At 37.0% G+C, this 16,993-nt stretch overlaps 3 protein-coding genes across 5 annotated transcripts; 1 reads left to right on the top strand and 2 right to left on the bottom strand.

Annotated features, from left to right (window-relative positions):
* Positions 1 to 582: 582 nt before the first annotated feature.
* LOC132037723 (uncharacterized) lies at positions 583 to 6,115 on the bottom strand. 3 transcript variants are annotated; one of them, XM_059428321.1, is made up of 11 exons: positions 5,915 to 6,115; positions 5,764 to 5,820; positions 5,620 to 5,671; positions 5,307 to 5,380; positions 5,097 to 5,227; positions 4,786 to 4,897; positions 3,000 to 4,432; positions 1,924 to 2,871; positions 1,534 to 1,650; positions 1,025 to 1,092; positions 583 to 943 (listed from the first exon to the last, which is right to left on the bottom strand). In XM_059428321.1, exons 1-11 carry the CDS (start codon positions 5,937 to 5,939, stop codon positions 838 to 840), a joined length of 3,123 nt encoding a protein of 1,040 aa, XP_059284304.1. In that variant the 5' UTR covers positions 5,940 to 6,115; the 3' UTR covers positions 583 to 837. The 3 variants fall into 3 exon arrangements, with proteins under 3 accessions (XP_059284304.1, XP_059284305.1, XP_059284303.1); XM_059428322.1 differs by having other exon boundaries at positions 1,924 to 2,874; positions 5,097 to 5,224; XM_059428320.1 differs by having other exon boundaries at positions 1,924 to 2,874; positions 5,915 to 6,114.
* A 2,603-nt stretch (positions 6,116 to 8,718) lies between these two features.
* On the bottom strand, positions 8,719 to 9,670 carry LOC132038537 (high mobility group B protein 3-like). The gene is made up of 2 exons (XM_059429191.1): positions 9,518 to 9,670; positions 8,719 to 9,161 (listed from the first exon to the last, which is right to left on the bottom strand). The coding sequence occupies exons 1-2, from the start codon at positions 9,668 to 9,670 to the stop codon at positions 8,745 to 8,747; spliced, it is 570 nt and encodes a 189-aa protein (XP_059285174.1). The 3' UTR covers positions 8,719 to 8,744.
* A 2,820-nt stretch (positions 9,671 to 12,490) lies between these two features.
* On the top strand, positions 12,491 to 16,538 carry LOC132038536 (uncharacterized). Its single transcript, XM_059429190.1, has 2 exons — positions 12,491 to 13,375; positions 15,978 to 16,538. The coding sequence occupies exons 1-2, from the start codon at positions 12,491 to 12,493 to the stop codon at positions 16,536 to 16,538; spliced, it is 1,446 nt and encodes a 481-aa protein (XP_059285173.1).
* Positions 16,539 to 16,993: the final 455 nt, after the last annotated feature.

The raw sequence follows: 16,993 nt of genomic DNA, 5'->3' as shown, positions 1-16,993 counted from the left end.
GAAAATCAAGAGAGAAATACTTTGACCTAGTGTCCATCATATCCGCATTATAGAGCGTTAAGCCGTGCCGAATTGTTACACAACCTAGTGTGAAAGGTAGCTATACTCAATTACATGCATCTTCTTGAAGTCCCTACATTTCTAATGAAAGAAAGTGCAGGCATCTGTTCGTTGGTGAACGAGAGAAACTTATCTTGTAAGATATTGGTAGTGCGCGAGAGAAAAGCTAATAAAATGTATATTTATCCTACTATTTTTTTGCAAGGAATTTGAGGATTTGGAGGGGACCGTAGAAGGAGAAAAACAAGCAGCTCGATTTCATCACAACATTTCAAATATAATGGTCGCGTGCATAAACACATCCAAACAACTGGATTCTTTTTTTCCCTTTGCCACTACTGCTATTAGAAAATGAATAGAAAATGAAATAATGGCAAGATCCAAAAATTGTGCCCAGGATTGAGGAATATTCAGAACCTAAAATCTCTGGTGTATGGTAGCTCTTACCTGCTTTGAACTTGCATTCCCAATGTACTCCTATCTACATTCTCATTTTCATTTTATTTAACAAGACATTAATCATTTACAGAAAAGATTTAATGAATTCATTATAAACCAAAATGGCTGCTTGTCTTACATGTACAGATAAAGAATATTTAGAATGATATGCTAAAGTTGGGAAAAATACATGTTTAGACCATCGTCACGGAGTGAAAGACCATTATTTCCAAATGCAAGATCATTACTATTAGCAAAGGAGCAATTCAATCAGATATATCCTTTGTAAAGCCAACAGGACACCCGAAAGGTAGCTATGCCTTGGGAGAAGGCAATGAATCAATCTCCTTCTACCGTTAGACTCCATTGTTCTTCTGAAGATGCCAAATGATCCATAAAATCTGGACTGGTGTTGTAAAACTCCTTTGATTTTCTGTCATTTCTCCTGTTGAATGAATTTCTTCAGTTACACCAATGAAACAAGAAAACAGGATAAGATTTAGGGGAATACATGTCATGCACACACCTGGTGTCTCTTTGTCTAGTGAGGAGAACTAATATACCAAACCCTACAATCAGTGCAATTTTTATCACCTGAGAAACATGAACAATAGCAAGTATTAGTCATCTTTGAAATTATTCATGTTCTTTTGTGATCAAAGCAAAAGAGGATGGTTGCAATTCCTGGTCAACAAATAGACTTCTGATGGTTTTATTAGCGATTGTCTGGAACATGCATTATATATCCATGATTTTCATCAAAATAATATTTCTTATATTTACATAAAACTGAAGCAAAATGAAGGATTCAAATTTTGCATCTAGATATGAAGAGAATGAGATGTATGGTTCAGTTTAAAGGTAAAGAGGCAAAACTAATATTCAGATCGAACCATCTAAATGCTGCAGAAGACTGTTCTTCCCTAAGTTTACAGTTAGGTAGCAGACATCCAAGTGACAGTTATATACATGACCAAAAAAATGAAGTGGCAGTAATATATAAATGAATGAATCAAAATAAGATGCATGTTTGACCTGTCTAACAGGTCCAGAAGAGCCATTTTCTCCAGAGCTCTCAGACTGATTTCTTGGCTTTTGTGGCTTCTCTCTTCCTTTCTTTGTCATGGAGTCAATAATATGAAAAAAACCATGCTGCTTCCATGAAAACAATAGAACAGTTACATTTGCAGAAACTTGCACAAGCAAACAAAAAGCATCTTCCTAGAGGACCAAATGTTCTAGCAGTTAACTTTATCACACAATGATGACATGATCAGTATGAGGAATTTTTAGTAACCTGTTGGTCAAACAGATGTGTTATTAGAGACATGCAGAGTTTTCCATCAAATTTACAACTAAGGATAGTGGACTAACTTCTGGAAAGCTATTGAACGTTTGAAAGAGATCAGAAAGGATAATAAGTACCTTCCCTGTAATTTCTTGCATAGAAGGTCTCTCATTGCTTTGATGATCATCTACTCCAATGCTGAAATCTTCTGATAAATGCACTATGTTTTCGCCAGCAGTTTTGATACATTGGCGCTTTTTGTTAGCTGGAAATATCCATGCACCAGAATTTTCTGAGTCATAAAGCTCATTTTCGCAGAAAGCTACTAATTTTGGTTTCACATTTGAAGCCCTTTCAAAATGTACTTCTGGTAAAGTCTCTGATCTAACTTCTCTGTTTCGTTTCTCGGCAACTGAAGGACCATTTAAACGATCTTGATCAGCAGCTAAATCATTAGCTTTCAGCATATCTGGATGAGCCACATTAGTTGTTTGGGAACTAGTAACTGTTTGTAAGTTGGATAATCTCATCAAACCTACAGGTGAAGCAGCTACAGTATTTGACTCCTTTGTAGCAGATCCGAAGGTCTCCTGCTGACTTGAGCCTGCTTCATTAAATGGGGCAATGTGCATACTGGGCTGCTTCAACTGTTCATGGAACATGGGCAGTCCCGCACCAACAATATCTTGCTCATGAGAACTACTTTCTCCTCTCATCCTATATACAGGTGAAGTAGCTTCAGTAGTAGACTCCTTTTTAGCAGATCTTAAGGTCTCCTGCTGACTTGAGCCTGTTTCATTAACTTGGACAATGTGTACATTTGAATGCTCCAACTGTTCATGAAACACGGGCTCTTCCATACCAACAAAAGCTTGCGCTGGAAAACTACTATCTCCTCTTTTGCCAATATTTATTTGAGGCTCTGGGAAGTCAACAGTATTAAGAGGTCTTTCTAGTCTTAGTGCACTCATCTCATTAGGCCTTGCAGTGTCTTCTGGATCCAGATCTCTTAGGGAGCCTCCGATTCCAACTAAATTTGGTTGGGATTTTGATGCTCGATTTCTTGTAAGAGATCTTCTCCCCTTCTTCTGATGTATGCAGTCAGTTCAATATTTTCCAAGTTTTATGTAAACAAAAGGAAAAACGGTTATCAGCTTAACAAGTCCTGCATGGCGTATTTCACCCTAAAATAAGCTGGAGAGTATAGAAGTACCTGAGTAAGACCAGTTTCAAACGCACTTATCATTTTCCTGACACTGCTAGTAGTTTTTTCCAATACACCTTGATCTTCAGGTTTATTAGATGACTCAGCATTTTTCTTTTGGGAAACAGACTCTTTCTTGGCAGCAACATCCATCTTCAACATAGACTGAGCATCTTGATCCTCAGACTTATTAGATGGATCAACATTCTTCTTTTGGGATATGGACTCATTATTTGCAGCAACATCCATCTTCAGCATTGACTGAGCACTCTGACCCTCAGGTTTATTAGATGGATCAACAATCTTCATTTGGGACACGGGCTCTTTCTTTGCAGCAACATCCATCTTTAACATAGACTGGGCACTTTGATCCTCAGGTTTATTAAATGGATCAACTATCTTCTTTTGTGATACAAACTCTTTCTTTGCAGCAACATCCATCTTTAACATGAACTGCACACTTTGATCCTCAGGTTTATTAGATGGATCAACAATCTTCTCTTGGGACACAAACTCTTTCTTTGCAGCAACATCCATCTTTAACATAGACTGTGCACTTTGATCCTCAGGTTTGTTTGATGGATCAACAATCTTTTTTTGCGACACAAACTCTTTCTTTTCAGCAACATCCATCTTGAACATAGACTCTGCACTTTGATCCTCAGGTTTATTAGATGGATCAACAATCTTGTCTTGGGACACAAACTCTTTCTTTGCAACAACATCCATCTTTAACATAGACTGCACACTTTGATCCTCAGGTTTATTAGATGGATCAATCTTCTCTTGGGACACAAGCGCTTTCCTTGCAGCAACGTCCATCTTGAACATAGACTGCGCACTTTGATCCTCAGGATTATTAGATGGATCAACAATCTTCTCTTGGGACACAAACCCTTTCTTTGCAGCAACATCCATCTTTAACATAGACTGCACACTTTGAACCTCAGGTTTATTAGATGGATCAACAATCTTCTCTTGGGACACAAACGCTTTCCTTGCAGCAACGTCCATCTTTAACATAGACTGCACACTTTGATCCTCAGGTTTATTAGATGGATCAACAATCTTCTCTTGGGACACAAACTCTTTCTTTGCAGCAACATCCATCTTCAACAAAGACTGCTCACTTTGATCCTCAGATTTATTAGATGGATCGACAATCTTCTTTTGGGACACAGACTCTTTGTTTGCAGCAACATCCATCTTTAACATAGATTGCGCACTTTGATCCTCAGGATTGTTTGATGGATCGGCAATCTTCTTTCGGGACACAGACTGTTTCTTTCCTGTTACGTCCAGCTTCAAGATGGACTGTGCATCTTGCTCATAAACAGGTATTAGCTGAGTTTGAAGCTTCTTAGCTGATGGTCTGTCAGGTTCAGAATATTGTATTTCAACCCCTTCTTTCACAGGTGAAGATGAGTTTGCTTCACTTCTATCTGTGACATTCTAAACAGGCAGATTTGCTATCAAAACTCTTAGCAATTTACTCAGTTATAATTCTTTATCTTAAAGCAAATTTTGACCCCATCAAGCTACTAAGCATTCTCTGTGTAGTCACCACAGTGCTTATCATTCATCTTCCACCATAGGTTAAGCTGCAAATCCCTAATGGAGTTCTCCTACTGTTGAATTACTACTACATAATAAAAATCTATAACTAAAGTGTCACCCATGAATCTTTTCCAAAAAAAAAAAAAGGACCAGAAAATACTTCAAATATTACTTAGTCCTAAATTTTATTCCTATGTCTTTCTTCCCTTAATATAGTTCTTAGAATGTGTGATCAAACCTGAAAACTCCTTTCTGATAGCCAGAGATGATGCTCGCACAGGGATTGCAGTTCCTTTGTATTCAATATTTGTTGCTGGAACTTTTAGTTTCTTCCTCAAAGCAGATTCTCTCTACCAAATCAAGCGAAATATCATTATACATAGGCTGATAGCATCGTCAAGGCTAATAAAATTTAAAGCATAGAAAAAGCTTCTAAAATCCTTATAGAAACTCACTGTACCAGCAGGGTGGGAACATGATTGAGGTTAGGTATCTGTATCACTCAGTATGAATTCTGTATAAAACTAGTGAGGAACAGTATATTATTACCACATTGCGGATTCGGTTGCGCTCATCTTCACTTAGAGTGAATTGCAACTTCATATGGACATAATCACCTCCTTCAAGTTGAAAAAAGTCATCCCAATAACCCTTCTCAACTATTGATAAGGTCTTAACTTCTGTCAAATAGAAACTTTATTGTCACGAACCTTTATAAACATTCATTAGCAAGAATTCTGGAACACAAAGATGATGTACCTGTACGAGATATCTCATTTCCCTCAGCATCCTGAAGTCTAACAACCAAATTTTCACGAAATGTCGTTAATGGACTGCAAAAGAACAATTGAGTTCCCAAATTCATTAATCATGTTTTGTGCTGAAAGCATGAAGAATAAAGGGGTGATTTCTCAGATGGTCACTCAACTAATAGTTATTATATTAGAAAGTCACCTTTCTTCTTGATTCCAATTTCCTTCAACAAAGAAAGTGACTTTCTGAGTTAATACTATTAGCTGAATGACAAGAAATCAACTTGAGAATAAATATAGACAGGTGATTGAATAATTACAAAGAGAAATCTCCCTTGTCCCACGTTTGGTACGCTCTCTTCCCCATGGAAACTACAAGAAAGCATATTAAACCCGAAATCAATTCGAAATGCAGCTATACAACACTAAAAAAAAGTAACAAACTAAAACAAGAAAATACTGACCCCATAAGCAAATTGAGGAAGACGGTGCTGAAGATGATGTATTCTTGAAATCAAACACTGTGTTGAACAAATAAGACTAAACTAAGTAAACAACCAAAATCATTTCACTAATTTGGAATGCAAATATTTGGAAAAGGGAAGCTTTTAGTACCTGAAACTTGGATAGTTCCTGGCATTTGAGAGAATTTGATACTCAAACTATGTTTGACAATAAAAATATTATCCCTTCAATGGTACTACATAATTCAAGGGTACTTTTTTTTTTTTTTTTTTTTTTTTTTTTGTAAGTGACAGTGTAACCTATGACTTGTGTTGGATAGAAGAGAAATATTTTGGTTGGACAGCAGAATGCGGATGTGGATGAGCTAAGAAGGATGATTGGGTCCATTAAACACCTCAAAGGCTTCTGACAAAATCTGTATTTTTGTCTCATATGTACCACCTCAGATCTGACACTTATGCAATTACGCCAGTGTGTGATACAACAGATTTTTTATTTTCTTTTATCTTGAGTTTATGTAGTAATTATTTTTCATGCAATAGTTTATCCAATCAAATAACTTTTACGAATAGCATTAATTGGTACCAAATAAAAATGGTAATCTTTGTCCCAATTTGTGTGTCACTCTTTTTTTTAGTCTGTTAAAAAATGAATGTCAATTTTTTATAATTAAAAACAACTTAAATTTAAAATTCCCATTTTACCCTTATAATGAAATGATTCATAAGTATACAAATATCTAAAGTTTGTTTTATACCACAAATTTTAAAAGTTGTATCAAATCAAACGGTACCATATAAATTGGATTGCAGCGAGTAATTAATTTGATGTCACAAGTTAAATACCACTAGTTTATAAGAACTTTTATTTTATCAATATATTATCAATGAAATCCTTCCATCCCATTTTCTCCTAGTTTATGGAACACTTACTTTGGAAATTACTGTTAAGGGAAAAGAAAGAAAATGGGAAGTGGAAGTGTAAAGTAGAGAAGTAGAACTGAGAAGAAGGGCTTAATAGCTTATTTAGCCAAGTTTTTAAAATTTGCTTATTTTGAAAAGTGTATTTTTTAAAAGTGTTTTCTTAAAAAGTATTACTGTCGAAAAACAGTTTATGTTTGACCAATCAATTTAAAAATACCACTTTTGAGCAACAATTAATGTTTGGTCAAGCTTTTAAAAAGTGTTTTTAAGTGTATTTTTCTCAAAAGTGCTTTTAGGCAAAAACTATTTTTTTAACTTCTGAAAAACAACTTCTGCTACTCCGCAGAAGCACTTATTTTCTCCCAAAAGCTTGGCCAAACACTTCACTTTTTTAAAATAAGCATTTATTGGAAAAAATAAGAACTTTGGAGAAAAATAAGCTTGGCCAAACAGGTTATAATCTCCTTGAGTCCAATTTTGGCGAGAAAACAGGAGACACTTCTAGTATCATACAAAGAATTTTAAATGTAATCCATTTAATTTATATAATCAATTTGTATGCATAAATGTAAAAAAAAAAAAAGGTCTCTTATATATCAGATAAACTTACGAATGATTATTTTGTCAATTTATTGATTTTATTTTATAAATTTATTGATGTTTTACACGACCGCGGGATAAATTTACTTGTATACAATATTAGAGCAACTGATAAAAGATTGGCATTACGAAGTTTGCAAACTTCACTTCGATAATTGACCTCTATGGCTGTAATTGTAAGAGAAATATTCTCAAGTTTAACAATTCCATTGGACCCCCAATCATAAAAATAGGAACTCGAAATGATCCTCTTTTCAAGGCGGAGAGCTTATGGATAAACATGAAAAAGCTGAAACAAATATTAACAGAAGATATTTCTATGATACACCATGAAATACAAGAATATTTTTGGTGACATGTGAACTAAGCAATTTTTTAACCAAAAAACATCCCTCAAGTGCCAAAACATTAAGAAACACAATCCTTAACAATACTAAATAACTCGTATCTTGAGGCATATTAAGTAGGCGTTTGGCCATAGAAATTAAAAAAAAAAATCACTTTTTCTCGAATTTTTGAAGTTGGAGTTGTGTTTGGCCATAATTTTTGCAAATAATATTTGGTTGTTGAAATGTACTTTTCCTAAAAAAAATATGAAATATGATTTATACCGCTCAATTTCTAAAAACTAGCAAAATCATCCAAAGCAATTAATAAACATAGCCAGCACGATAAATATAACAATTATACTTGAAATCAGCTTATGGAATGCTCAAAATTGATGGTTTCTTTTCAAAGAAAAGGTCTGAATCTTATAGGCTTTACTAGATACACACAAAAAATATAAAGATTTCTAAATATGGTTTTGTTGTAAAATTCTCATTTGCTTCTTTTCTTTTAGAGGCTTTTGAGTACATGATGTTCAATGTTGTTGGAGTGGAGAGCAACTGAGCAACATAAGTTGCCTTTGACCAGTGAAAAAAGTTGTATGAACTTTTAGGGTAAAAACTGAGCAATATAAAAACTTCTGGATAAAAATTGAAAACAAAAAAACAAAAGTAAAGGTCCAAAATAGAAAATGGAAACAGTGAAAAACAAGTGTTGATTGTTTTTCAAATTCCAAATACAACTTATGACCAAACACCATAAAGTGAAAAAAGTGAAAAAGTATTCCTGAAAAAAAAGTGAATAATTCTCGTGGCCAAACGGGAATATAATCTCATACTTCTTTTTGGGGTCCATAGAGAAGTGGAATGTAAAGCCAGTCCAGCTAAAATAGAGAGCAAATCAACACCTTCCCAATAAAACAGACAATTAGAAAGGGATAGTATTAAATGGAAATCCATAAACTAGCCAAGAAAGACAAATGCCTAGTTGAATTATCATTAAGCAGCATCAAAATAAACAGTACAAAGAGCCATTGAGCTTTGACAGAAGCTGCTCTAAATTCCATCTTTTTCCTTCTCTACGAAACCTCTAAAAAAAGAAAGGCGCAAATTTAATGGGGAAAGAAGATGTCATACATAGGATATATTACACAAGTCGTCGTCATCCTCTTCCTCTACACTTTCCTCTTGGTCATCAAACTCGGACCTTGACTTGTCAGATTTCTCTTCTTCGGTATCTACAACAGCCACTCGTCTATTATAAGCATTCATTCTCTTTTCATATTCCAGCTTCCTTTTCTCTTCCTCTGCTATATAGGGAGCTTTCTCAGTGTCTGACATCTTCTTCCACTTGCCTTCACCAGCATTCCCGATAGCGACGATAGATTCGATGGTTAGATTCATCTCAGGAAACTGCTTACTGAACTCATTCATGAAAATGAAGAAAGCACTTGCAGGCCTCTTAGGTTTGGCAAGTTTTCTTACATTATTTAGTCCCGGAGCTTTCGTCTTTATGTGGAATAATACATAATTAGCTTCGGCATCAGATTATCTCCTTCACGAGGAAAACTTTAGGTTGACAATATGAACGAGAGAGAGAAAAACAAAGATATATATATATATATATATATATATATATACACACCCTGACTTTGATATGGTGTGGTTTGTGTATGTGGACTGAAAAGGAAGAAAAGAGAAGGGCTTTCGTGACGGATTCCAAGGGGATCTCATACTTACAGTCAGGAACCTACATGCCTCTTACTAGACTAAAACAATAACAAATATGGCGAACTTAATACAAGCACAACAACAATAAGGACTCAATTCAGATTAGTCGGTATCTAATGACATCATTTGTATTCATTACGTTCTGCAGATAAACTGAAAACAAATAAATATACCAGATGTATAAGGATATCTATGTTACCTAAATGTGTGTAAGAGGGAATTTCCCTATATTTGGAGTCACTGAATGGATTAACGTCGGACCTTGACTTGTCAGATTCCTCTTCTTCGGCATATCCAGCAGCCATTCGCCAGTTATAAGCCTCCATGATCTTTGCATATTCGACCTTCCTATATAAGGAGCTTTCTCAGCATCTGCCTAAACCAGCTTCCCCAACAGCGACAAGAGATTTGATGTTTGGATTCATGATATTTGGCACAAATATCTAAAGTTTCGTGTCACTTTCCCTCTAAAACTTAGTACTTTACTTGTTTTCTTGAAGACAATATCATTGTATCCTGGCTTATGTCATTATGTTTTGTGAATAGGTGCAACGCAACCATTTGGGGGAGAAATGAGCAATTTGGTGGACTTTTTTTTGGAAGCTTTGGCATCTGATCGTGGCGACGTGAGAAGCAGGAACAGTAGAGAAGAAGTGATGAACTGAAGAATCCGCTATCCATCCGCATCGCGGAACAAAAGCGAAGGAATTCTATCTCTGATCAAATTGCACAATCAGGCTTTTCATCCGCATCGCGGGAAGAAAGCGGACAAAACAAGCTCCTGACCAAAAGTTTACCATCAAGCTTTTCATCCGCATAGCGGAAGTCGTGCGCGCGATCCATCCGCATCGCGGAAGGAAAGCACGGCGACGGGCAGCATTCCCGTTTCGATCGGGATTAGGTTTACTTATTTTTTTTGTTTTAACCCTAGGGTATATATAGACGCTTTATTAGCTGAAAACGGTGTGTTGGGATATTCTAAGCCTTGTAAGCCGCCTTTTTACTTTCTCTCTCTAGACTTTATTTTATTTTCATCTTTTTTAACCCTAGATTATTTATGAATTCTTGTTGTTCATTGAGAATCATGAGTAGCTAAACTTCTTAATTCTAGAGTTGTGGCGAAAGACATGATAGTTGGTTTGGCGACAATTTCTATCAATTAAATTTCCATATTTTGGGTTGCTTATTTATTCTTAATCTTAATTGTTTGATTATCTGGCCAATAGTTGAACGCTATCTGTGGCGTGTGAATTGAACTAGGGATAGGGAATTTTTATGCGTAATAAGAATAAATAGGGCTTGTTCGATACAATCGTTTCGCTAATGAGGATAGGAGTATACCCTTTAGCCTTGCTTAGTTGAATACGGAGAAATAAATGTGTTCTTATTACCTCTGGCGACCATAGGGATATGGGCGTCATAGTAGCATCTACAGGATTGTGAGCAATTCGGAAGATACTCATAAAGTTATAATTAACCTGTCAACTAGTAACCCAGGAAATAAGATAGGTAGAATTCTCAGAAGATCAACTGGATTGTCGTAAGCCATGACCCTGGAACTTTCTCTCATCTGATAAATCTTACAGTCTTTGTCAAAATACTCCCAGTTACAAAAACACCCATAACAAATTGTTTACTTTTCAGTTTTAGTTTAGTTACAACAAACACCTTGATTTTCACCTTCTTGAATAGTTTTATTCAAATTTGAATTAGTTTAACAAGAGAATCTAAGTCTCGTTGGGATCGATATCCGGACTTAAAAGTTCTATATTACTTGTACGACCACGTATACTTGCGTGTGCATTTGGGAGCAATAAGTTTTTGGCGCCGTAGCCGGGGACTTAGAAAAATTTACTGTTTTTCTAATTTGAGTTTGTTTTTCTATTCAAATCTTTACTTTTTTCGTTGTTCTACTTGTGTCACTTTAGGTTTCTCAAAGTTTATGCCAAGCACTAGAAGTTCAGGAAAACCGTTAGTTGATCTTGATCCCGAAATCGAAAGAACTTTTCACAGACAGAGAAAAATGGCTAACGAAGCAGCAAGACTTGCTCTTGAACAAAAAGAAAGGGATAGAAACAGAAACGGGGATGAACAAGGTGCAAGAGCAGCTACGAGGGCATAAGAACAACAGATTCTTTTGTCCAGTTGTGCTAGGCCTAGTCTGGAAACTATTGCTAAGGATATTGTTAGGCACGACATTATACGGAAATTTATATATATATATATATATATATATATATATATATATATATATATATATATATATATATATATAAGTCCTATGAAGACCGCATAAGCACTTGATGCGCCGTGGAGTTGAGCGAGAATTTCCAATATAGAGATGTTCCCGATGATTATGTGAAGCTGTCCTTATTTCCGTTCTCATTGATTGGCGAAGCAAGGGAATGGTTAACGAATCTGCCCACAGGGTCTATCACTTCTTGGGAGATATTATCGAATAAGTTTATTGACAGGTTTTTCTCACCCAAGAAGACAAAGGAGCTGTGAGGAAGAATTGCTAATTTCACTCAGAGAGATTCTAAATTGCTAATTTCACTCAGAGAGATTCTGAATCTCTTCCACACGCTTGGGAAAGGTATAAGGGCTATTTGCGAGATTTCCCACATCATATATAGCCAAAGGAGATCATTGGAAACTATTTTGTAGAAGGTCTTAACCATGAATCAAGGGCCTTGTTGAATGCTTCAGCTCAAGGGCAAATCTTAAACAAAACATATGAAGAGAAGGAAGCTCTCCTTGAGATGATGTCCGAAGGTCATCATGAGTATCACGAAACTAGCGGGAGCCACGAGAAACTCGCAATCCTTTAAGTTGATGATGTGGTAGCTATTCGGGGGCGATATAGTTACTTTTACTAACGTGATGTTGAGGGTGTTTCCTTAAGCTCAACAGATTCAACCGACAACATATTCAGCAGGTAGCATATGTAAGTTGTGGTGAGCCTCATGATTATAGTAATTGCCAATCCAGAGTCTGTCTATTTTGTGAGGCAACAGAACCGTGGTATTGGAAATTGGGGAAACTATTATGGAAATAATTACAACACTCCATTCGGGAAGCAGGACTTCCACAAGCCGAACAATTATTAGCAACCTCAAGCTCAGCCAGTGAGTAATTTGGAAGAGATGATGAAGCAGCTCATAGCTCAAAATCAAGTGACGCAGCAGCAGAATCAGAAAGTGCAGAGTGAGATGCAGAAATCTATTCACGAGCTTGAGCGTCAGATGGGGCAAATGACTCTTATACAGAATGTCAGACCACCGGGTACTCTTCCTAGTGATACTAAGAAGAATCCAAAGGATTGCAAGGCAGTCACCTTGAGGAATGGCAGAGAACTTGAAGAAGTGCCCCTGAAAAAGAAGAACATAACAAAAGCAGAACTTATCCCTGCTAAGCGAGCTGAGCCAAAGACAATCGCAGAGCAACCAGTTGAGGAAGTGGTTCGGCCACCTCTTCTATTTCCACAGCGACTTCAGAAACAGAAAGCAGATTCAGCTTGCAAGAAATTTCTTGAACTCTTGAAACAGGTACACATCAACATACCTTTGGTGGAGCTTTTTCAAGAAGTTCCAAAATATGCTAAGTATATCAAAGATGTGGTGTCAAACAAAAGGCGTTGGATAGAGTTTGAGACTGTTGCACTTACTGAGGAGTGCAGTTCTAGAGTGAGGAGTAAAATTCCTCCAAAGTTGAAAGATCCGGGCAGTTTCACGATTTCGATTACTATTGGCAACATTGAAGTTGGGCTAGCATTGTGTGTTTTAGGTGCTAGTATTAATTTGATGCCCACCTTTGTGTTCCGAACGTTGGGCTTGGGTGAGCCTAGGCCAACTACTATTACATTACAGCTGGCTGATCGATCTCTTGCTTATCCTGATGGTATTATTGAGGATGTTCTTGTAAAGATAGGCCCGTTTATTCTGCCGGTTGATTTTGTGATACTTGATTTTGAGGCAGATAAGAGTGTGCCTCTCATCATAGGGAGAGGGTTCTTGGCTACTGTTGATGCTGTGATTCGAGTGAAAGATGGGAAGATGTTGTCACGACCCAACCGGAGGGTCGCGACGAGCACCCGGTGCTAGCCCACCCGGGCACCCCTTAACATACTTATACGTCACATCTAGGTGAGCCACATAGTTATATCATGCTTTTCATTCATCATCATTCTAATCTCATTGGGCACCAACATATCTATATCATCATTAACAACTATGCCCATACAAATGTACACAAGCCGACAAGGCTATCAAAATAATATCCCAAAAATATAGGCCGACAAGGCCGAACATATCTAACCATATACACATGTCTACGAGCCTCTAAGAAGGGTACGTTATATCATAACATACGGGCGGGACAGGACCCCGCCGTGCCCACAAATATGTACACAAAAGAATCTATACCAACAACTGCAGCTCCGAATGAAATGGAGCTCCGCTATGTAGTCCCTGAAAAATACACTATGGATCAAGTCCGTCTCCTAACCACCCGCGGCGTGACGCAAAGATCCACAAACAAAAGGACGTCAGTACGAAGAATGTACTGAGTATGTAAAGCATGATCAATATCAATATGGAAACATAATGGATAACATATGAAATAGCATAAGATGGGAGATAATAGCATCATCGTCGTAGCGCTTACTTGCTTTCCATAGGGACGTTCCATTTCTATTGCGTATTCGTGTACATACATTGATATCCATACTCATTTACCTTTTGTATCCATTTTCATATCCGTATTCATATTCCTTTTCACACGCATGTTCATATCATATACTTTGCATATACATAGCCCTTACTTCGCATTTACATATCCTTAACATATTCGTACTCATATTGATGTTATATACATAGCATTTATATAGCATACCCGACCACGTAGGTTCGGTGTTTCACATACCTGGCCCTACCAAGGCTCAGTGTTATTCGTACCCAACTGCAGTGGTGCGCGCGCATCGTCATATATAGATATACATATATACATATTTATTATATTCTACCCGGCCATATAAGCTCGGGGTTCGCAATAGCCTCTCATGGGCACACATACGTATAAGCTCGTATTCATCTTTACCTTTTTTTACTATTGTCATACATTACATTCTATCTTTAGAGGATTACTTGTTGTATATGGAACTTAGTACAATCGTATAATTTGCATCATAAGCTTAATAGCTTCTAGAGATAGAATCATTGGGGAGTATCATGAACTCATAGAAGGATAAACATTTGGCCAAAGAACCATGCCTTATGAACGAAGGGTTAGCCTCACATACCTTTCCGTGCAACTATTCTATCACTTGCTCGTGCTTCTTCAATGTTCACGTTTCTACCTTCATTAAAGTTATGCTAGCATTAGAGAATTGATAGCTTAGCATTCATGACTAAAGCTAGGGAAAATCGGACAGCATCTCCTTTATTTATACAACTTCCTCCATTTCATATATCAACTCCCAACATTAATAATAACATTCACAATATCATCACAATAGCCTTTAGTCAATTACTTTACTCTTACTTCACCATTCACTCCAATTCACCCATATTCATGGTCATATCACACAAATTTCGTTCATTCATCTTCAAGGTCTATTCCATGTTCTCAATATCATTTATAATATGATTATATTCATAATGTATCAAGAATCATAACTCATTCCAAACATTTATTCAAAAGTGACACTATTCCTACATTTATGACCCATTTCCTATTTTCTCATGCAATCCAAGTGTTTCAACTTTCAAATACTTCAAATAACATGGAGATGTCATAAAACTTACCTTAGATGGTGTAGGATTGAACCTTGGGTGCAATTTCCTCACTTGAGCAAAACCCTAGTTTTTTATTCACTTGGATTTCTTGCTTTGGATGTACTTTAATGGGCTTCTCATACTTGATTCACTTAACTTGATGTAAATGATCACTAATATCTCTTGAATTTATGTGGGAGAAATATTCTAGAGAGTTTTAGAGAGAAGGTGTGGAATGTGTAAATGAAATAATGAACTTGGTCCCCTTTTTATTAACTCAGCATTCTGATTTGTCAGGTCGTTATACGGACACTTATACGGTCTGTATAAGTGACCGTGAAATGGTCCTTTCGCTCACCCTTCACTGGAACCATTATACGAGCCGTATAAATTTATACGGCCGTATAACTAACCGTATAATTCCACCAGTGAGGGACCTTCACTGTGATGGTCCTACGGTCCATTATACGGTCCGTATAACATTATACGGTCCGTATAATGAGCCGTATAACCCACCCTTGAAATCCTCGAACTTGTTCTCGTCACTTCGTTTGATCTCCAATCCTTATGGAACCTTCTTAACACTTGTTTAATACTTCATTAACAATCCAAGGGACGTTACAACTCTTCCCCAAAACTTCATTAAGTCATTGTTAATTTGATACTCGTAAATCTTGCCCGACACATGACGTATACCTTGTTTTCCTTAACAACTTTTGGTCTCCCACTTCCAATGCCTTTGGAAATCTTAATTAGAATTATCAAATGCTATTTCTTACTTATTGGAACATCGTAGACTTCGTGCTCTTCATTAGCCTATTCACTGTGCATCAACGGAAATTTTTTCGAGGTGTAACAGATGTCCATGACAGTTGATGGACAAGAGGCAATTTTTGATGTGTTTAAAGCTACCAAGCTTCCAGCCCATTATGAGGAGTTAAAGATGATTTCCATGGTGGAGCCCGAGCTCACTAATGCAGAGTTAGATCACTTTCTAGCTTCACGAGATCCTTTAGAGACAACTTTGGTGTATGGGGAAGACTTGATGATTGATGCAAAAGTCAAGGAGTGTCTTAGCATCCTTGACACTTCATGTGCTTATTTAGGAGCAAACACACCATTTGAGGAGTTAGACAGACCAAAGTCATGGAAGAAGCCAAAACCATCTATTGAAGAGGCTCCACTTCTTGAGTTAAATCCATTACCTTATCATCTTCGCTACGCCTTCTTAGGTAGTGCAGACACATTGCCTGTAATCGTTTCTGCTTATTTGACTGATGTGCAAGTTGAACGTGTGTTACGAGTGCTAAGAGATCGAATCCGAGCCCTTGGGTGGTCGATAGCTGATATTCGAGGTATTAGTAGTTCGTTTTGCATGCACAAAATATTATTGGAGGAAGACAACAAGCCTAGTGTTTGAGTGCCGGAGACGACTGAACACGATCATGAAGGATGTGGTGAAGAAAGAGGTAATCAAGTGGCTTGACAGCTGCATTATTTATCCCATCTCTGACAGCAAATGGGTAAGTCCTGTACAATGTGTCCCGAAGAAAGGGGGCATGACTGTGGTAGAAAACGAGAAGAATGAATTGGTGCCTCAACAAACTGTTACTGGTTGGAGGATATGCATTGACTATGGCAAGTTGAACAACGTCACCAGAAAATATCACTTTCCTTTGCCCTTCATGGATTAAATGCTCGATAGATTGGCTAGGCACGATTATTATTGTTTTCTGGTTGGCTATTCGGGTTACAACCAGATCATGATTGCACTTGAGGATCAACAGAATACCACATTCATATGTCCGTATGGTACGTTTGCATTCCGGAGGATGCCTTTCGGTTTGTGCAATGCTCCAGGTACTTTCCAGCGAT

The sequence above is a fragment of the Lycium ferocissimum genome, chromosome 11, assembly GCF_029784015.1.
Source record: "Lycium ferocissimum isolate CSIRO_LF1 chromosome 11, AGI_CSIRO_Lferr_CH_V1, whole genome shotgun sequence".
Classification (NCBI taxonomy): domain Eukaryota; kingdom Viridiplantae; phylum Streptophyta; class Magnoliopsida; order Solanales; family Solanaceae; genus Lycium; species Lycium ferocissimum.
The sequence above is the reverse complement of the archived record's forward strand: the minus strand, read 5'-3'. Positions and strand labels throughout refer to the sequence as shown.